The sequence below is a fragment of the Entelurus aequoreus genome, linkage group LG12 (genome assembly GCF_033978785.1).
Source record: "Entelurus aequoreus isolate RoL-2023_Sb linkage group LG12, RoL_Eaeq_v1.1, whole genome shotgun sequence".
In the NCBI taxonomy this organism is placed as follows: domain Eukaryota; kingdom Metazoa; phylum Chordata; class Actinopteri; order Syngnathiformes; family Syngnathidae; genus Entelurus; species Entelurus aequoreus.
The window spans coordinates 64,612,427-64,634,918 of NC_084742.1; the positions used below are offsets into that span (position 1 = coordinate 64,612,427).

General features: G+C 34.8%; 1 protein-coding gene across 10 annotated transcripts in view; it reads left to right on the top strand.

The window, feature by feature from the left end:
* The window catches only part of dgki (diacylglycerol kinase, iota), a 195,921-nt gene that overhangs the window by 112,289 nt on the left and 61,140 nt on the right, over nucleotides 1-22,492 (top strand). For 7 of the 10 annotated variants that reach the window (XM_062066447.1, XM_062066438.1, XM_062066443.1 and 4 more), the window contains exons 4-13: nucleotides 667-741; nucleotides 819-875; nucleotides 7,478-7,546; nucleotides 7,626-7,694; nucleotides 7,787-7,903; nucleotides 11,929-12,003; nucleotides 12,074-12,169; nucleotides 15,030-15,112; nucleotides 15,316-15,376; nucleotides 17,579-17,692. In XM_062066447.1, coding sequence (XP_061922431.1) covers nucleotides 667-741; nucleotides 819-875; nucleotides 7,478-7,546; nucleotides 7,626-7,694; nucleotides 7,787-7,903; nucleotides 11,929-12,003; nucleotides 12,074-12,169; nucleotides 15,030-15,112; nucleotides 15,316-15,376; nucleotides 17,579-17,692 — 816 coding nt within the window. The remainder of the gene's footprint in view (nucleotides 1-666; nucleotides 742-818; nucleotides 876-7,477; nucleotides 7,547-7,625; nucleotides 7,695-7,786; nucleotides 7,904-11,928; nucleotides 12,004-12,073; nucleotides 12,170-15,029; nucleotides 15,113-15,315; nucleotides 15,377-17,578; nucleotides 17,693-22,492) is intronic. The other 3 variants (XM_062066439.1, XM_062066444.1, XM_062066441.1) reach the window with 1 other exon arrangement.

Below are 22,492 nucleotides of genomic sequence, written 5' to 3' on the forward strand. Positions count from 1 at the left end.
CGGCCTTGCCGCTTACGTGTGGTGATTTCTCCAGATTCTCTGAACCCTTTGATGATATTACGGAGCGTAGATGGTGAAATCCCTAAATTCCTTGCAATAGCTGGTTGGGAAATGTTGTTCTTAAACAATTTGCTCAGGCATTTGTTGACAAAGTGGTGACCCTCGCCCCGTCCTTGTTTGTGAACGACTGAGCATTTCATAGAAGCTGCTTTTATACCCAATCATGGCACCCACCTGTTCCCAATTAGCCCGTTCACCTGTGGGATGTTCCAAATAAGTGTTTGGTGAGCATTCCTCAACTTTATCAGTCTTTTTTGCCACTTGTGCCAGTTTTTTTCAAACACGTTGCAGGCATCAAATCCCAAATATTTGCAAAAAATAACAAAGTTTCTCAGTGTGAACATGAAATATCTTGTCTTTGCAGTCTATTCAATTGAATATAAGTTGATTTACAAATCATTGTATTCTCTTTTTATTTACCATTTACACAACGTGACAACTTCACTGCTTTTGGCTTCTGTAACTTAATCATAGTGGCCATTTGTGCTCATTATCTCACACCTCCATGATTTTCCACCACAAAGCCTAGTAGTCGACTTGGTTCTTTCATTTGAGCGTAAATTTATTGTCAAACGTTGTATTTTTTCTGTGTGTTTCTCCACGCAGAAGTCGGCCCCCAGGAAGAAATGTGCCGCCTGCAAGATCGTGGTTCACACGGGCTGCATGGAACAGCTCGAGAAGGTGTCACAAAAACACGACATGACACAGCGTGATGGAATCCAAATTGATGCTTTTTTTTTTGTCTGTATTTACCGTAGATCAACTTCAGGTGCAAGCCAACTTTCAGAGAGGGAGGATCACGTTGCCTCAGAGATGTAAGTCCGTCTGTGTGCACCTTAGACCAGTGGCCCCCAACCTTTTTCTAACTGCGGACTGGTCAACGCTTGAAAATTTGTCCCATGGACCGGGGGTGTATGGTATTTTTTTTTTTTTTTTTGTCATAAAAAAATACAATCATGTGTGCTTACGGACTGTATCCCTGCAGACTGTATTGATATATGTTGATATATAATGTAGGAAGCAGAATATTAATAACAGAAAGAAACAACCCTTTTGTGTGAATGAGTGTAAATGGGGGAGGGAGGTTTTTTGGGTTGGTGCACTAATTGTAAGTGTATCTTTTGTTTTTTTACGGAGCCCCTAAAGCAGGGATCCCCAAACTACGGCCCGCGGGCCGGATCCGGCCCCCCAGCATCCAAAATCCGGCCCACAGGAATTCCCAAGTTGTTGTTTTTTTTTTTGTTTTTTTTTTTTTATCTTTCCTTTCTAATCCATTTTCTACCGCTTGTTACTCTTGGTATCTCCTAGCCGCTCAGGCAAATCATATTGTCTAAAAATGAATTTTCCCATCGATAACGTGACAATGTTAAATGTTGATGAACATTAATGTTAATTGATGTTAAATGACAAAACGGATTATAAAGACAATGTATATATGTATATATACAGCCTGGCCCCCCGGCCAAATTTTTTTAACCCAATGCGGCCCCTGAGTCAAAAAGTTTGGGGACCCCTGCCCTAAAGGGACATGGGGAAATAATTTTTAAACATTTTTAAATTTTTTATTTTTTTATTTTATAGACATGTATCTCGTGCGCACAAGAAACTTTTTATAAAGTTCTAAAAAATTAAAAATAAAAAAAATTATAATTTTTTTTTCTCGTGTGCACGAGATAGTTTCTCGTGCACATGACTAAAAAAAAAAAAAAAATTATAAAAAAAAAAAGTTCCCCCATGTCCCTTTAGGGGCTCTGTAGTTTTTTATGTTGATCTAATAAAAAAATAACAATAAAATAAATAAAAATTTGCGCACGGTAAACTATTCATAAAGTTATAAAAAAAAAAAAAAAACATTTATAATTTTTTAAATTTCTCGTGCGCACAACATACATGACTAAAAAAAAAAAAAATTATAAAAAAATTTTTTCTCCCATGTCCCTTTAGGGGCTCCGTAGTTTTTTATGTTGATTTAATAAAAAAATAACAATAAAATAAAAAAAATTTGCGCACGAGAAACTATCTCCTGCACACGAGAAACTATCTCGTGCACACGAGAAACTTTTTATAAAGTTATAAAAAAAAAAATTTTTAAATTTAGAATTTTTTTTTTCTCGTGTGCACGAGAAACTATCTCGTAAATGACTAAAAAAAAAAAAAAAAAATTATAAAAAATGTTTTCCCCCCCATGTCTCTTTAAGGGCTCCATAGTTTTTTATGTTGATTTAATAGGGTTTAGGGTTAGGGTTAGGGTTAGGATTACATGACTAACCCTAACCCTAACCCTAAACCCTAACCCTAACCGTAACTTTTTATAAAGTTATAAAAAAAAATGTAAAAAAATGTATACTTTTTTTTCCCTCTAAACTATCTCGTGCGCACGAGATACATGACTCAAAAAATATACGTAGTGTTTTTATGTTGATTTCATAAAATGAAAAATAAAAAAATTTAAAAAAAATTTGCGCACGAGAAACTATCTCGAAACTTTTTATAAAGTTATAAAAAAACTTTTTAAAAAAAAAGTATTTTTTTTTTTTTAGTCATGTATCTCGTGCGCAGGAGAAACTATCTCCTGCGCACGAGATAGGGGCTCCGTAGTTTTTTATGTTGATTTAATAGGGTTAGGGGTTAGGGTTACATGACTAACCCTAACCCTAACCCTAAACCCTAACCCTAACCCTAAACCCCTAACCCTAACCCTAACTTTTTACAGTTATAAAAAAAAAATGTTTTAAATTTATAATTTTTTTTTTTTCTCGTGTGCACGAGATAGTTTCTCGTGCGCAATTTTTTTTAAATTTTATTGTTATTTTTTTAATTAAATCAACATAAACAACTACGGAGCCCCTAAAGGGACATATTCATTTTTTTTATTTTTTTTCAGTCATGTATCTCGTGCACACGAGAAGAATTTTTTTTTTATAACTATAAAAAGTTAGGGTTAGGGTTAGGGTTTAGGGTTAGGGTTAGTCATGTAACCCTAACCCTAGCCCTAACCCCTAACCCTATTAAATCAACATATAAAACTACAGAGTCCCGAAAGGGACATGGGGTAATTTTTTTTTTTTATAATTTTTTTTTTTTTTTTTTTAGTCATGTAATCTCCTGCACACAAGAAACTATCTCGTGCGCACAAGAAACTTTTTATAAAGTTATAAAAAAAAAAAAAAATTCTCCCATGTCCCTTTAGGGGCTGCGTAGTTTTTATGTTCATTTAATAGGGTTAGGGTTAGGGTTTAGGGTTAGGGTTAGTCATGTAACCCTAACCCTAACCCTAACCCTAAACCGTAACTCTAACCCTAACCCTAACTTTTTATAAAGTTATTAAAAAAAATTTAAAAAATTAATAATTTTAGTTTTTTATGTTGATTTAATAAAAAAAATAACAATAAAATAAAAAAAACATTTTGCGCATGAGAAACTATCTCCTGCACACAAGAAACTATCTCGTGCGCAACAAGAAACTTTTTATAAAGTTATAAAAATAAAAAAAAATTCTCCCATGTCCCGTTAGGGGCTCTTTAGTTTTTATGTTAATTTAATAGGGTTAGGGGTTAGGGTTAGTCATGTAACCCTAACCCTAACCCCTAACCCTAACTTTTTATAAAGTTATAAAAAAATAATAATAATAATAATAATTTTAGTTTTTTATGTTGATTTAATTAAAAAAATAACAATAAAATAAAAAACATTTTGCGCACGAGAAACTATCTCCTGCACACAAGAAACTATCTCGTGCGCAACAAGAAACTTTTTATAAAGTTACAAAAAAAAAAAAAATTCTCCCATGTCCCTTTAGGGCAGACCTGGGCATTGTACGGCCCGCGGGCCGCATCCGGCCCTTTGCGCATCCCTGTCCGGCCCGCGTGAGGCCAATCATAAATTACAAAATAAATTTAAAAAAGTATCTATGTCGAGTGTGCAATACAACGGTGCTGCTTTTGTTTTGAAAAGCGTTATTTGTATTACTTCCGTGTGGACGTATGCGCGTGTGCGATTGTGAGTGAATTGAACGGCGCAATTACAAATTACAAAATAAAGTTTAAAAAACATCTATGTCGTGCGCGCAATACAACTGTGCTGCTTTTATTTTGAAATGTGTTATTTATGCCGTATGTCCGGGGGGAACCTGTGATTGAAGGTGCATAGAGACAAGTGATGAGACGCTAAAAAAAGAAAAGTTGATGAGGAATGGCGTGTTTCCAACAAGAGATGGACTGCCAAGTATTTCTTTACATAAATTAATGGTAAAGCCGTGTGCTTAATGTGTGGTACACAGCTTGCTGTGTTTAAATATCATTTTAATCGCCACTACACGAAGAAACACGAGGGAAAATACCGGGATGTGTCTGATGAAGCGCGCGCAAGGGAGGCTGATGCGTTGATGGTAAAACTGCAAACCCAACAAGGACTTTTTGCCATATTTCACACCCCCAGAGATGCAGCCGTCAGGACAAGTTTCGTCATTTCTCACAAAAGCGCCAGAAAAAGTAAGGCGTTTTCTGACGGAGAGTTTATTAAGGAGTGCTTATTGGACTTTGTTGCGCTGATAATGCCCGGAGACAGGACTGTTTTTCGCTAACTTTGGATGAGAGCTCTGATGCAGTCAATTAAAGAGACAACCACAGGTAATGACTTGTTCACAGAGGTAAATGCGTGTTGGGACAAGCTGGCAGGTGTGACAATCCAATCCACTTTATTTATATAGCACATTTAAACAACAAAATGTTTCCAAAGTGCTGCACAACAATATTAAAAACAATATTCAAATATTATCCTTAGCTCCACCAATGACTGAATAAAAAGAAAAAACAATTACATATAAAACCAATATAAAAAACAATATAGAATAGATATGATTAAAAACTATTTTTAACAACAGATGGTTGTCCAAATCTGATGGGGAAAAATGTTAGATAATGCAGGATAAAGTGACCTTAAAAAGCAATCTGCTTTTGTATAAAGTTAAGTTAGGTTAAATGAAATTATTATTATTATTATTAATTATTATCATCATTATTATTTATCTTATGGTATATCAAAAATAATATTGAGCAAAATTTAATTGAAATATTGTCGTGTGGCCCTCCAGCAGTGCTCGGGTTGCTTATGCGGCCCCCGGTGAAAATTAATTGCCCACCCCTGCTTTAGGGGCTCCTTAGTTTTTATGTTAATTTAATAGGGTTAGGGGTTAGGTTTAGGGTTAGGGTTACATGACTAACCCTAAACCCTAACCCTAACCCTAACTTTTTATAAAGTTATAAAAAAATATATATATATATATAATTTTTTTTTCTTCTCGTGCGCACACATTTTTTAAAATGTATTATTATTTACATGACTGAAAAAAATAAAAATAAATTATAAACATTTTTTTTTCCCCCATGTCCCTTTAGGGGCTTTGTAGTTTTTTATGTTGATTTAATTAAAAAAATAACAATAAAATAAAAAATTCTGCGCACAAGAAACTATCTCTTGCGCACGAGAAACTTTTTATAAAGTTATAAAAAAAACTGACTTTTTTTTTTTTTCTCGAGATACATGACTAAAAAAAAAAAAAAAAATTATAAAAATGTTTTTTCCCCCATGTCCCTTTAGGGGCTCCGTAGTTTTTTATGTTGATTTCATTAAAAAAATAACAATAAAATTAAAAAAAATTTGCGCACGAGAAACTATCTCCTGCACACGAGAAACTATCTCGTGCGCACGAGAAACGTTTTATAAAGTTATAAAAAAATACATTAAAAAATTTAGAATTTTTTTTTTTTTTTTTAGTCATGAGAAAAAAAAAATTCTAAATTTTTTTATGTATTTTTTTATAACTTTATAAAAAGTTTTCCCCATGTCCCTTTAGGGGCTCTGTAGTTTTTTATGTTGATTTAATAGGGTTAGGGGTTAGGGTTAGGGTTACATGACTAACCCTAACCCTAACCCTAAACCCTAACCCTAACCCTAACCCTAAACCCTAACCCTAACCCTAAGTTTTTATAAAGTTATAAAAAAAAATATTATTATAATTTTTTTTTTTCTCGTGTGCACGAGATAGTTTCTCGTACGCACGAGATACATGACTGAAAAAAAAATAAAAAATTATAAAAAAAAATTTCCCCCCATGTCCCTTTAGGGCAGGGGTGTCAAACTCATTTTAGATCGGGGGCCGCATGGAGAAAAATCTACTCCCAGGTGGGCCGGACTGGTAAAATCACGGCACGATAACTTAAAAATAAAGACAACTTCAGATTTTTGTTGTTGTTTAAAAATAGAACAAGCACATTCTGAAAATGAACAAATCATAATGTTGATGGGTTTTTTTACACTTACATGTTGCAGTTAATAGTATTCTATCTTTATTTGTCGTTACTTATACTTTCTGAATAAATGATGGGATAATGTTCATCAGTCAACTCATAGGTGTAATTTTCAATCTATTAAGATAAAAAAATATCAAAATCAAATTACAGGATGTTATTTATGTAGTTTACTCATTTTTCTCAACTGGTGCACTAAGATCATGTGTTTTTTTTGGGGTTTTTTTTATATATGTAGCATCATCTAAAATTATACAAAGAATTGCTATTGCGACATCTAGTGGACACATTTAGAAGAGCAGTTTCTTTCATTCCAAAATTTCGCAAACTCATCCCGCGGGCCGCATAAAACCTGTTCGTGGGCCTGATCCGGCCCGCGGGCCGTACGTTTGACACCCCTGCTTTAGGGGCTCCGTAGTTTTTTATGTTGATTTAATTAAAAAAAATAACAATAAAATAAAAAATAATTTGCGCATGAGAAACTTTTTATAAAGTTATAAAAAAAAATGTAAAAAAATTTAGAATTTTTTTTTCTCGTGATACATGACTAAAAAAAAAAAAAAAAAAAATTATAAAATTTTTTCCCCCCCCATGTCCTTAGGGGCTCCGTAGTTTTTTATGTTGATTTAATAAAAAAAATAACACAAGATAGTTTTTATAAAGTTATTAAAACATTTTTTTTTTTAATTTAGATTTTTTTTTTTCTCGCGATACATGACTAAAAAAATAAAAAATATATATAATTCCCCCCCCCCCCTATGTCGCTTTAGGGGCTCCGTAGTTTTTTATGTTGATTTAATAAAAAAAATAACAATAAAATTAAAAAAATTTTGCGCACGAGAAACTATCTCCTGCACACGAGAAACTATCTCGTGCGCACGAGATACATGTCTAAAAAAAAATAATTTAAAATGTCATGTCCCTTTAGGGGCTCCGTAGTTTTTTATGTTGATTTAATTAAAAAATATATATATATATACATTTTTAAATTTTTTTAAATTTCTTGTGCGGCCCTGTACCAATCGGTTCACGGCCGCTGCCCGGTGGTTGGGGACCACTGCCTTAGAGAACATGAACGATGCAGAACAAAGAGTGTGTTTCTCCCCCAGCAGAACGTGTTGAGACATCACTGGGTGCACAGAAGAAGGCAGGAGGGCAAGTGCAAACAGTGTGGAAAGGTTAGCGCACAAAAAGGCTAATGCTAATACCAACACAGGCATTGTGCTCTTCATGCATTTCTTTGCCCTTTCTGCACAGAGTTTCCAGCAGAAGTTTTTCCACAGTAAAGAAATCATCGCCATCAGCTGTTCTTGGTGCAAACAAGCTGTAAGTCGCACACACACACACACACACACACGCTACACAACTGTGTGCGTGTTCTTTGTTATGTCAGAAATGAGTATTTTGTCGTGTTGCAGTTCCACAACAAGGTGACGTGTTTCATGCTGCACCAGATCGAGGAGCCATGTTCACTCGGGGCGCACGCCGGCGTCATCGTGCCGCCGTCGTGGATCATCAAAGTCAGGAAACCACAGGTGCACACGCCAAACATAGCACCACCAAGGCACACACTAGAGTTGTCTCTAGAGATGTCAGATAATGGCTTTTTTACCGATATCCGATATCCCGATATTTTCCAACTCTTAATTACCGATACTGATATACACAGTGGTGGAAGGTAAAAATTGATTTTCAAGACAAAAAATTGTTTTTAAAGAAAAAAATGATTTTCAAGGTAATAGTTGATTTTCATGACAAAAACTGATTTTCAAGGTAAAACTTGATTTTCAAGACAAAAATTTTTTTTTTTAAGAAAAAAAGGTTTTTCAAGGTAAAAGTTGATTTTCATGACAAAAAATGATTTTCAAGGTAAAAGTTGATTTTCAAGACATTTTTTTTTAAAGAAAAAAAATGATTTTCAAGGTAAAAGTTGATTTTCATGACAAAAAATAATTTTCTAGGTAAAAGCTGATTTTCAAGACAAAAAATTGTTCTTAAAGAAAAAAAGATTTTCAACTTAAAAGTTGATTTTCATGACAAAAAATGATTTTCAAGGTAAAAGTTATTTTCAAGACAAACATTTTTTTAAATAAAAAAAAGATTTTCAAGGGAAAAGTTGATTTTCATGACAAAAAATTATGTTCAAGGTAAAAATTGATTTTCAAGACAAAAAATTGTTTTTAAAGAAAAAAATGATTTTCAAGGTAATAGTTGATTTTCATGACAAAAACTGATTTTCAAGGTAAAAGTTGATTTTCAAGCCAAACATTTTTTTTTAAAGAAAAAAATGATTTTCAAGGTAAAAGTTGATTTTCATGACAAAAAATGATTTTCAAGGTAAACGTTCATTTTCAAGACAAACATTTTTTTTAAAGAAAAAAATGGTTTTCAAGGTAAAAGTTGATTTTCATGACAAAAAATGATTTTCAAGGTAAAAGCTGATTTTCAAGACAAAACATTTTTTTTAAAGAAAAAAAAGATTTTCAAGGTAAAAGTTGATTTTCATGACAAAAAATGATTTTTAAGGTAAAAGTTTATTTTCATGACAAAAAATGATTTTCAAGGTAAAATCTGATTTTCAAGACAAAAAATTTTTTTTCAAGAAAAAAATTATTTTCAAGGTAAAAGTTGATTTTCATGACAAAAAATAATTTTCAAGGTAAAAGCTGATTTTCAAGACAAAAAATTGTTCTTAAAGAAAAAAAGATTTTCAAGGTAAAAGTTGATTTTCATGACAAAAAATGATTTTCAAGGTAAAAGTTATTTTCAAGACAAACATTTTTTTAAATAAAAAAAAGATTTTCAAGGGAAAAGTTGATTTTCATGACAAAAAATTATGTTCAAGGTAAAAATTGATTTTCAAGACAAAAAATTGTTTTTAAAGAAAAAAATGATTTTCAAGGTAATAGTTGATTTTCATGACAAAAACTGATTTTCAAGGTAAACGTTAATTTTCAAGACAAACTTTTTTTTTAAAGAAAAAAATGATTTTCAAGGTAAAAGCTGATTTTCATGACAAAAAATTATTTTCAAGGTAAAAGTTGATTTTCAAGACACATTTTTTTTAAAAGAAAAAAATGGTTTTCAAGGCACTCCCATCTTTTTCATGTGTGTGTGTGTGTGTGTGTGCACTAGTGTTGTACGGATACCAATATTTTGGTACCTTTACAAAATGTATTTTGATACTTTTCGGTACTTTTCGATACTTTTCTAAATAAAAGGGACCAAAAAAAATGTCATTATTGGCTTTATTTTAACAACAAATCTTAGGGTACATGAAACATATGTTTATTATTGTAATTTAGTCCTTAAATAAAATAGTGAACATACTAGACAACTTGTCTTTTAGTAGTAAGTAAACAAACAAAGACTCCTAATTAGAGATGTCCGATAATGGCTTTTTTGCCGATATCCGATATTCCGATATTCTCCAACTCTTAATTACCGATTCCGATATCAACCGAAACCGATATATATACAGTCGTGGAATTAACACATTATTATGCCTAATGTTGTTGTGATGCCCAGCTGGATGCATTAAACAATGTAACAAGGTTTTCCAAAATAAATCAACTCAAGTTATGGGAAAAAAATGCCAACATGGCACTGCCATATTTATTATTGAAGTCACAAAGTGCATTATTTTTTTTAACATGCCTCAAAACAGCAGCTTGGAATTTGGGATGAGAGAGCATGAGGAGGTTGAGGTGGGCGGGGTTGGGGGATAGGGGGTCGCGGGGGGTGTATATTGTAGCGTCCCGGAAGAGTTAGTGCTGCAAGGGGTTCTGGGTATTTGTTCTGTTGTGTGTATGTTGTGTTACGGTGCGGATGTTCTCCCGAAATGTGTTTGTCATTCTTGTTTGGTGTGGGTTCACAGTGTGGCGCATATTTGTAACAGTGTTAAACTTGTTTATACGGCTACCCTCAGTGTGACCTGTATGGCTGTTGACCAAGTATGCCTTGCATTCAACTTGTGTGTGTGAAAAGCCGTAGATATTATGTGACTGGGCCGGCACGCAAAGGCAGTGCCTTTAAGGTTTATTGGCGCTCTGTACTTCTCCCTACGTCCGTGTACACAGCGGCCTTTTAAAAAGTCATACATTTCCCTGTTTGAAACCGATACCGATCATTTTGAAACCGATACTGATTATATCCGATATCACATTTTAAAGCATTTATCGGCTGATAATATCGTCAGTCTGATCTCTGGTTGTCTCCATACCAATATTTTGGTACCGGTACCAAAATGTATTTCGATGGTTTTCGATGGTTTTCTAAATAAAGGGGACCACAAAAAATGTCATTATTCGCTTTATTTTAACACGGAATCTTAGTGTACATGAAACATATGTTTATTATTTTAATTTAATCCTTAAATAAAATAGTGAACATACTAGACAACTTGTCTTTTTGTAGTAAGTAAACAAACAACGACTCCTAATTAGTCTGCTGACGTATGCAGTAACATATTGTGTCATTTATACACCTATTATTTTGTACACATTATAAAGGACAAACTGTAAAAAATGTATTATTAATCTACTTGTTCATTTACTGTTAATATCTGCTTATTTTCGGTTTCAACATGTTCTATCTACACTTCTGTTAAAATGTAATAATCACTTATTCTTCTCTTCTTTGGTACTTTACATTAGTTTTGGATGATACCACACATTTAGGTATCGATGTGATACCAAGTAGTTACAGGATCATACATTGGTCATATTCAAAGTCCTCAAGTGTCCAGGGACGTATTTCCTGAGTTTATAAATGTAATATAATTTTTTTTAAATAGGAAAAGAAAATTTGTGATGCGAAAAAATATCAATGTAATCATAGTAGTATCGACTAGATACGCTCTTGTACTTGGTATCATTGCAGTGGATGTCAGGTGTAGATCCACCCATGGCGTTTGTTTACATTGTGACGCCGGTGAGCTATTGTATCCTCCTACGGTGCGTAGTGAAGCATGTTTAGCTATTCCTCGTCCTCCAGTGATAATGCTACTTGTAAGAAACTTACTTTATTTGTCGCCATGGAGGCGAGGGTTAGTGATTTAGAAGTAGCTAAAACACTGTGGATGGATGTTTGCTTAAAGCACCTCTTCCTGAGGGTGTTTCAGTGTTATAACTTCACCTTTAGCTTTACTTTTTACACCAAAATGCGTCCGTTCTCCCTTTTCTGTCTACACACTGTGTCTGCTTGTTAGTACTCTGTGTGTGTGCGCCGCCCAACATGCTCCTCTGCTCGTAAAACCAACAATGTCACGACGTGAGAACGACACGCCGTCATGCCTGTCAAAAAATATATATAGTAAAGTATAGTACTGTTTTTGATTCATTAGTACCGCGATACCATACTAGTAGCGTACAACCCTAGCACACACACAGTGAACTAACCATTAGATTTATTGTGTGTGTGTGTGTGTGTGTGTGTGTGTGTGTGTGTGTGTGTGTGTGTGTGTGTGTGTGTGTGTGTGTGTGTGTGTGTGTGTGTGTGTGTGTGTGTGTGTGTGTGTGTGTGTGTGTGTGTGTGTGTGTGTGTGTGTGTGTGTGTTTAGAACTCACTGAAGAACTCGGCCAGAAGAAAAAAGCGGACGTCCTTTAAGCGCAGGACCAGCAAGAAGGGACTGGACGTAAGTGACAGATGACACAAAAGAGGAGATTTTTTTTTCCCCCTTACATTTTTGTTCTGTCTTCTCCCAGGAATCCAAATGGCGGCCGTTCATGCTGAAGCCCCTCCCCTGCCCCCTCATGAAGCCCATCCTGGTCTTTGTCAATCCAAAGAGTGGAGGCAATCAGGTCTGCAGCCGCTCTAATCCTCATGTGCTTCTGCGTCTCGCTGGCCACTGATTGATGATTATCAAGTTTTATCAATGAATGGATGAAACTTATTGATTTTGCCAACAAATTGCAATATTGACGCACAAAACCCACAATCGGTGAAGTTGTCACGTTGTGTAAATGGTAAATAAAAAGAGAATACAATGATTTGCAAATCCTTTTCAACTTATATAATAATAATAATAGATTTTATTTGTAAAAAGCACTTTACATTGAGTAAACAACCTCAAAGTGCTACAGTGTATTAAAATGTTTTTAATAAAAAATAAAAACATAATAAAAAATATTTAAAAAAAAAAACTAGAACAACCATTTAGCTAAAACTAGTATGCATATATCTAAAAAAAAAAAAAAGGCTTATTTTATAAGAAGGGTTGGCCGATATATGCGTTAAAATGTAATATCGGAAATTATTGGTATCAGTTTTTTTATTATCGGTATCGTTTTTTTGTTTTTTTAATTAAATCAACATAAAAAACACAAGATACACTTATAATTAGTGCACCAACCCAAAAAACCTCCCTCCCCCATTCACACTCATTCACACAAAAGGGTTGTTTCTTTCTGTTATTAATATTCTGGTTCCTACATTATATATCAATATATATCAATACAGTTTGCAGGGATACAGTCCGTAAGCACACATGATTGTGCGTGCTGCTGGTCCACTAATAGTACTAACCTTTAACAGTTCATTTGACTCATTTTCATTCATTACTAGTTTCTATGTAACTGTTTTTATATTCTTGTACTTTCTTTTTTATTCAAGAAAATGTTTTTAATTTATTTATCTTATTTTACAATTTTTAAAAAAAAAGTACATTATCTTCACCATACCTGGTTGTCCAAATTAGGCATAATAATGTGTTAATTCCACGACTGCATATATCGGTTGATATCGGTATCGGTTGATATCAGTATCGGTAATTAAAGAGTTGGACAATATCGGAATATCGGATATCAGCAAAAAGCCATTATCGGACATCCCTAGTTTTTAAGCCTTTTTTAAAAGCCTCCACAGTCTGTGGTGCCCTCAGGTGGTCAGGGAGAGAGTTCCACAGACTGGGAGCGGCGGAACAGAAAGCCCGGTCTCCCATTGTTCGTAGCTTTGTCCTCGGAGGTTGGAGGAGGTTAGCCTGTCCAGAGTGGAGGATTTGGGGGTGAGTAGTTCTTCGAGGTAAAGGGGGGCATTTCCATGTCCAGTCTATTCAATTGAATAGACTGCAAAGACAAGATATTTAACGTTCCAACTGAAAAACGTTGTTATTTTGTGCAAATATTAGCTCATTTGGAATTTGATGCCTGCAACATGTTTCAAAAAAGCTGGCACAAGTGGCAAAAAAAGACTGAGAAAGTTGAAGAATGCTCATCAAAGACTTAATTTGGAACATCCCACAGGTGAACAGGCTAATTGGGAACAGGTGGGTGCCATGATTGGGTATAAAAGCAGCTTCCATGAAATGCTCAGTCGTTCACAAACAAGGACGGGGGCGAGGGTCACCACTTTGTCAACAAATGCCTGAGTAAATTGTTTAAGAACAACCTTTCTCAACCAGCTATTGCAAGGAATTTAGGGATTTCACCATCTACGCTCCGTAATATCATCAAAAGGTTCAGAGAATCTGGAGAAATCACTGCACGTAAGCCATGATATTATGGACCTTCGATCCCTCAGGCGGTACTGCATCAAAAAGCGACATCGGTGTGTAAAGGATATCACCACATGGGCTCAGGAACACTTCAGAAAACCTCTGTCAGTAACTACAGTTGGTCGCTACATCTGTAAGTGCAAGTTAAAACTCTACTATGCAAAACCAAAGCCATTTATCAACAACACCCAGAAACGCCGCCGGCTTCGCTGGGCCCGAGCTCATCTAAGATGGACTGATACAAAGTGGAAAAGTGTTCTGTGGTCTGACGAGTCCACATTTCGAATTGTTTTTGGAAACTGTGGACGTCGTGTCCTCCGGACCAAAGAGGAAAAGAACCATCCGGATTGTTCTAGGGTCAGAGTGTAAAAGGCAGCATGTGTGATGGTATGGGGTTGTATTAGTACCCAAGACATGGGTAACTTACACATCTGTGAAGGCACCATTAATGCTGAAAGGTACATACAGCTTTTGGAGCAACATATGTTGCCATCCAAGCAACGTTATCATGGACGCCCCTGCTTATTTCAACAAGACAATGCCAAGCCACGTGTTACAACAGCGTGGCTTCGTAGTAAAAGAGTGCGGGTACTAGACTGGCCTGCCTGTAGTCCAGACCTGTCTCCCATTGAAAATGTGTGGTGCATTATTAAGCCTAAAATATGAGGAGGGAGACTGTTGAACAACTTAAGCTGTACATCAAGCAAGAATGGGAAAGAATTCCACTTCAAAAATGTGTCTCCTCAGTTCCCAAACCTTTACTGAGTGTTGTTAAAAGGAAAGGCCATGTAACACAGTGGTAAAAATGCCCCTGTGACAACTTTTTTGCAATGTGTTGCTGCCATTAAATTATAAGTTATTGATTATTTGCAACAAAAAAAAAAGAAGTTTCTCAGTGTGAACATGAAATATCTTGTCTTTGCAGTCTATTCAATTGAATATAAGTTGAAAAGGATTTGCAAATCATTGTATTCTCTTTTTATTTACCATTTACACAACATGACAACTTCCCCGCTTTTGGGTTTTTGTACATGTATTTTTTCCTTTTCCTGGCCGCTGAGTTCCAATTTTGCTGCACATGTTTGCATGTTGAAGGGCAATAGAATTCCACGGAACCTCCACTTAGTTCCATGTCACATCAGACGACATTAACTGCTTGCTGCCTGCAGGGCGCCAAAGTGCTCCAGATGTTCATGTGGATCTTGAACCCGCGGCAAGTCTTTGACCTGTCTCAGGGCGGCCTTCGAGAGGCGTGAGTATGCGGCGCTATCATCACAAACACTATCATCATCGCTTGATCCTTCGCTCGTGCTTATTATTTTTTACTCAACTATGCACAATCCGTCATTAAATGAGCAATTTTCCTCCAACATGGACCAATTACACCCACTCAGCTCTGCCTCTTTTACTCCTCAACCAGGCCTCTCTGCTTTTTACACCTTTCCAACCCCTCAGGTTGGAGTTGTATCGGAAAGTGCCAAACCTGAGGATCCTCGCCTGCGGAGGAGACGGCACGGTAAAGTTCCCCTCGCCACACTGCATGAAGTCAGTGTTCAAAAACAAGAAAAAAAGATACAAAAATTAGGGGTATTGTATTTGAACTAAGCAAAATTATCTGCCAATAGAACAAGAACATTTGGCTTGTCAAGACTTTCCAAAACAAGTAAAATTAGCTAACCTCAATGAACCCAAAAATACCTTAAAATAAGTATATTAGATAGATAGATAGATAGATAGATAGATAGATAGATAGATAGATAGATAGATAGATAGATAGATAGATAGATAGATAGATAGATAGATAGATAGATAGATAGATAGATAGATAGATAGATAGGTCTTTATTGTCATTGCACAAGTACAACAAAACTTTGTTTTCAGCACAAACCCGTTCAAGATTAGACAAACAAAGGGAAGGGAGTGCGAGGTCATGATGGTAGGCCGCAGCTCTCAGGCGCTGACCATCCTTTCAGCACCCCTATGGGATTTCTATTCTTGGAAAAGTCGGCAAAAGTCCCAAAAATGTTCAAAATACCTACCCAGGTTCGAGTCCCACAAGTCCCGCCGCCGGCCAGGATGCCCAAAATGTCCAAAACGCGCCCAGCAAAGTCCCACGGGAAGGCGGGGAGAAAAGTGAGAAAAGTCGGTAAAATGTTCAAAAATCACACCCGGGTTCAAGTCTTAAGACTTGTGGCACTCCAACCTGGGTAGGTATTTTGAACATTTTTGGGACTTTTGCCGACTTTTCCAACTTTTATCCCACAAGTCCCGCCGCCGGCCAGGATGCCCAAAACGCGCCCAACAAAGTCCCAAGGGAAGGCGGGGAGAAAAGTGAGAAAAGTCAGTAAAATGTTCAAAAATCACACCCGGGTTCGAGTGCCACAAGTCTTAAGACTTGTGGCACTCCATGTGGGACTTGAACCTGGGTAGGTATTTTGAACATTTTTGGGACTTTTGCCGACTTTTCCAACTTTTATCGCCCATCCCCGTGGGACTCGGCTGGGTGTGTTATGGACATTTTGGGCATCCCGGGACTTGTGCGGCCGGCGGCGGGACTTGTGGGACTCGGACCTGGGTAGGTATTTTGAACATTTTTGGGGACTTTTGACGACTTTTCTCACTTTTCTCCCCCACGTCCCGTGGGACTTTGCTGAGTGCGTTTTGGACAATTTTTTGCATCTCAGGACTTGTGCGGCTGGCGGCGGGACTCGTGAGACTGCAACCCGGGGAGGTATTTTGGACAAAATTGGATCTTTTGACCATTTTGGCCACCTTTTCACCTCTTCTTCCCCGCCTTCCTGTGCACCATTGCTGGGTGTGTTTTGGACAAAAATAGTTTCAAGCATGTTTTACTCAATATTAGGGATGTCCGATAATAGCTTTTTGCCGACATTCGATATTCTGATATTGTCCAACTCCTAATTACCGATACCGATATCAACCGATACTGATACCGATATATACAGTCGTGGAATTAACACATTATTATGCCTAACTTGGACAACCAGGTATGGTGGAGATAAGGTCCTTTTTTAAAAAATTAATAAGATAATTAAATTAAAAACATTTTCTTGAATAAAAAATAAAGTAAAACAATATAAAAACAGTTACATAGAAACTAGTAATGAATGAAAATAAGTCAAATGAAGTGTTAAAGGTTAGTACTATTAGTGGAGCAGCAGCACGCACAATCATGTGTGCTTACGGACTGTATCCCTTGCAGACTGTATTGATATATATTGATATATAATGTAGGAAGCAGAATATTAATAACAGAAAGAAACAACCCTTTTGTGTGAATGAGTGTAAATGGGGGAGGGAGGTTTTTTGGGTTGGTGCACTAATTGTAAGTATCTTGTGTTTTTTATGTTGATTTAATAAAAAAATAGAAAAATAAAAAAAGATTCGGATAATTTCCAATATTACATTTTAAAGCATTTATCGGCCGATAATATCGGCAGGCCAATATTATCGGACATCTCTACTCAATATAGGTCGTAAAATCTCAGCAACAAGCTGTAATATCTTACTGAGATCATTTAGGACCAAAACACTTAAAACAAGTAAAACACTCTAACATACTTATAAGCAAATATCACCCTTATTTGAGATATTTCATCTTACTTAGATTTCAGTTTTTGCAGTGCGGCGTCGTCTGTCGCTGAATACCTGCGGCCTCACGCTGCGTTCGTGTGTCTCGCTGTTCTCTTAAGTGTAGGTGGGATGGATCCTGTCCACGTTGGACGAGCTACAGATGACCCCCCAGCCACCGGTGGCCGTACTTCCTCTGGGAACAGGAAATGACCTCGCCAGGACGCTCAACTGGGGTGGGGTGAGTTCCTAACCTTGATTTATTTATTCAAGTCGAATAATGGTGGATCTAGCACAAGCAGAGAATGCATAGACTTGAATAATTACTATTTTGTGTGAAAGATCATTTTCCGTGTACTAAACCCGAAAGCAGTGAAGTTGTCACGTTGTGTAAATGGTAAATAAAAAGAGAATACAACAAATCCTTTTCAACTTATATTCAATTGAATAGACTGCAAAGACAAGATATTTCATGTTCACACTGAGAAATTTACATTTTTTTGCAAATAATCATTAACTTAGAATTTAATGGCAGCAACACATTGCAAAAAAATTGTCACAGGGGCATTTTTACCACTGTGTTACATGGCCTTTCCTTTTAACAACACCCAGTAAAGGTTTGGGAACTGAGGAGACACATTTTTGAAGTGGAATTCTTTCCCATTCTTGCTTGATGTACAGCTTAAGTTGTTCAACAGTCTCCCTTCTCATATTTTAGGCTTCATAATGCACCACACATTTTCAATGGGAGACAGGTCTGGACTACAGGCAGGCCAGTCTAGTACCCGCACTCTTTTACTACTGTCATGATTATGGCTTTTTGCCGATATCCGATATTCCGATATTGTCCAACTCTTTAATTACCGATACCGATATCAACCGATACCGATATCAACCGATATATGCAGTCGTGGAATTAACACATTGTTATGCCTAATTTGGACAACCAGGTATGGTGAAGATAAGGTACTTTTTTTTTTTTAATTAGTAAAATAAGATAAATAAATTAAAAACATTTTCTTGAATAAAAAAGAAAGTAAAACAATATAAAAATAGTTACATAGAAACTAGTAATGAATGAAAATTAGTAAAATTAACTGTTAAAGGTTAGTACTATTAGTGGAGCAGCAGCACGCACAATTATGTGTGCTTACGGACTGTATCCCTTGCAGACTGTATTGATATATATTGATATATAATGTAGGAACCAGAATATTGATGACAGAAAGAAACAACCCTTTTGTGTGAATGAGTGTGAATGGGGGAGGGAGGTTTTTTGGGTCGGTGCACTAATTGTAAGTGTATCTTGTGTTTTTTATGTTGATTTAATAAAAAATAAAAATAAAAAAACGATACCGATAATAAAATAACCGATACTGATAATTTCCGATATTACATTTTAACGCATATATCGGACATCTCTAGTCATGATCCGTGGCCCGGATCATGTTTTGTTTAGTTATGTTCTGTTAGTTTTGGACTCCCTTAGTTCCTGTTTTGTGCACCTCTGGGTTTGTTTTGGTTTCCATGGGGATTCATTGGGTTCACCTGCCTCTGGTTAGTGGTCGGCACGCCCACCTGCTGTCGACCACTAATCAGAGAGCTACACTACCGTTCAAAAGTTTGGGGTCACCCAAACAATTTTGTGGAATAGCCTTCATTTCTAAGAACAAGAATAGACTGTCGAGTTTCAGATGAAAGTTCACTCTAATGCGACCCACACGTAACAACTACGAAGCCACGCTGTTGTAACACGTGCAGAATGTGGCCTCGCATTGTCTCGCTGAAATAAGCAGGGGCGTCCATTAAACAGACATCGTTTTTGAGCTCACGGCAGCAAGTGAAAGCCAGTTTATATTCGACCGCTGACGATGCGTTTGTACACCCCTCAAAGACAAATTGGAGTGGTGAAAATGACGCTGATTAGCCACAATATGCTGGGAGGTTTTGTACATTGGACAAATGTTGCGCATTATTCATGGGGGTTGGTTAAATTTGCGTGATCGTACCATGAAGAGTTCCTGGAGCGGGGGTCGGCAACCTGCGGCTCTCGAGCCGCATGCGGGTCTTTAGCGCCGCCCTGGTGGCTCCCTGGAGCTTTTTCAAAAATATATGAAAATGGAAAAGATGGTGGAAAAAAATCTAATTTTTTTTTACAAACCCCGTTGGGAAATTGTGTTAGATGTAAATATAAACCAGAATATTAATAACAAAAGGAAACAACCCTTTTGTGTGAATGAGTGTAAATGGGGGAGGGAGGTTTTGTGGTTTGGTGCACTAATTGTAAGTGTATCTTGTGTTTTTTATGTTGATTTAATAAAAAAATTTTTAAAAAAAATTAAAAAAAGATACCGATAATAAAAAAAACGATACCAATAATTTCCGATATTACATTTTAAAGCATTTATTGGCCGATAACATCGGCAGGCCAAAATTATCGGACATCTCTAGTTGGAATTCATATCAAACAATTGTGAGCTGTTGGGTTTCATTTTTTAATGTTTCCTGCTGGTGGTGTGCCTCAGAATTTTTTCAATGAAAAAAATGTCCCTCGGCTCAGAAAAGGATGAAAAACACTGCTGTAGAGGACACTTTTGACACTTTTAATGTTTTGTTTCACTTCCTTTGGGTGTCTCCGTCTCGGTACTTTTGTGCACATATGGAGCTGCAAAATGCCTCGCCCACATTCCAGGAAGTTTGCAAGAGCCTTCTTCCTGTGCATCCCGTCCGTCCCCTGCACTCCACCTGTGCACCACATGAAGTGTCACTTGTCTACATTTTACTTTGGATTGTGCGTCATTGTCGGGGTTCTTTTCAGATTTTCAAGACACTTTTTTTTTTTTAAGAAAAAAATGATTTTCAAGGTAAAAGTTGATTTTCATGACAAAAAAATGATTTTCAAGGTAAAAGCTGATTTTCATGACAAAAAATGATTTTCAAGGTAAAAGTTGATTTTCATGACAAAAAATGATTTTCAAGGTAAAAGTTGATTTTCAAGACAACATTTTTTTTTAAAGAAAATAATTATTTTCAAGGTAAAAGTTGATTTTCATGACAAAAAATTATTTTCAAGGTAAAAGCTGATTTTCAAGACATTTTTTTTTAAAGAAAAAAATGATTTTCAAGGTAAAAGTTGATTTTCATGACAAAAAATTATTTTCAAGGTAAAACTTGATTTTCAGACAAAAAATGTTTTTAAAGAAAAAAATGATTTTCAAGGTATAAGTTGATTTTCATGAAAAAAAATTATTTTCAAGGTAAAAGTTGATTTTCAGACAAAAAAATGTTTTTAAAGAAAAAAATGATTTTCAAGGTAAAAGTTGATTTTCATGACAAAAAATGATTTTCAAGGTAAAAGTTGATTTTCAAGACAACATTTTTTTTTAAAGAAAATAATTATTTTCAAGGTAAAAGTTGATTTTCATGACAAAAAATTATTTTCAAGGTAAAAGCTGATTTTCAAGACACATTTTTTTTTTAAAGAAAAAAATGATTTTCAAGGTAAAAGTTGATTTTCATGACAAAAAATTATTTTCAAGGTAAAAGTTGATTTTCAGACAAAAAAATTGTTTTTAAAGAAAAAAATGATTTTCAAGGTATAAGTTGATTTTCATGAAAAGAAAAAAATTTTCAAGGTAAAAGTAGATTTTCAAGACAAAATTTTTTTTTTCAAGAAAAAAAGGTTTTCCAGGTAAAGTAGATTTTCTTGACAAAAAATGATTTTCAAGGTAAAAGTTGATTTTCAAGACATTTTTTTTAAAGAAAGAAAATGATTTTCAAGGTAAAAGTTGATTTTCATGACAAAAAATAATTTTCAAGGTAAAAGCTGATTTTCATGACAACAAATGATTTTCAAGGTAAAAGCTGCTTTTCATGACAAAAAATGATTTTCAAGGTAAAAGTTGATTTTCAAGACAACATTTTTTTTTAAAGAAAATAATTATTTTCAAGGTAAAAGTTGATTTTCATGACAAAAAAATATTTTCAAGGTAAAAGCTGATTTTCAAGACACATTTTTTTTAAAAGAAAAAAATGATTTTCAAGGTAAAAGTTGATTTTCATGACAAAAAATTATTTTCAAGGTAAAAGTTGATTTTCAGACAAAAAAATTGTTTTTAAAGAAAAAAATGATTTTCAAGGTATAAGTTGATTTTCATGAAAAAAAAAAATTTCAAGGTAAAAGTAGATTTTCAAGACAAAATTTTTTTTTCAAGAAAAAAAGGTTTTCAAGGTAAAGTTGATTTTCTTGACAAAAAATGATTTTCAAGGTAAAAGTTGATTTTCAAGACATTTTTTTTAAAGAAAGAAAATGATTTTCAAGGTAAAAGTTGATTTTCATGACAAAAAATAATTTTCAAGGTAAAAGCTGATTTTCAAGACAAAAATTTTTTCTTAAAGAAAAAAATGATTTTCAAAGTAAAAGTTGATTTTCATTACAAAAAATGATTTTCAAGGTAAAAGTTATTTTCAAGACAAAAATTTTTTTTTAAAGAAAAAAAAGATTTTCAAGGCAAAAGTTGATTTTCAAGACAAAAAAAAAAATTTTCAAGAAAAAAATGATTTTCAAGGTCAAAGTTGATTTTCATGACAAAAAATGATTTTCAAGGTAAAAGCTGATTTTCAAGACACATTTTTTTTTAAAGAAAAAAATGATTTTCAAGGTAAAATTTGATTTTCACGACAAAAAATTATTTTCAAGGTAAAAGTTGATTTTCAGACAAAAAAATGTTTTTAAAGAAAAAAATGATTTTCAAGGTATAAGTTGATTTTCATGGAAAAAAAAAAAATTCAAGGTAAAAGTAGATTTTCAAGACAAATTTTTTTTTTTCAAGAAAAAAAGGTTTTCAAGGTAAAGTTGATTTTCTTGACAAAAAATGATTTTCAAGGTAAAAGTTGATTTTCAAGACATTTTTTTTAAAGAAAGAAAATGATTTTCAGGGTAAAAGTTGATTTTCATGACAAAAAATAATTTCCAAGGTAAAAGCTGATTTTCAAGACAAAAAATTTTTCTTAAAGAAAAAAATGATTTTCAAAGTAAAAG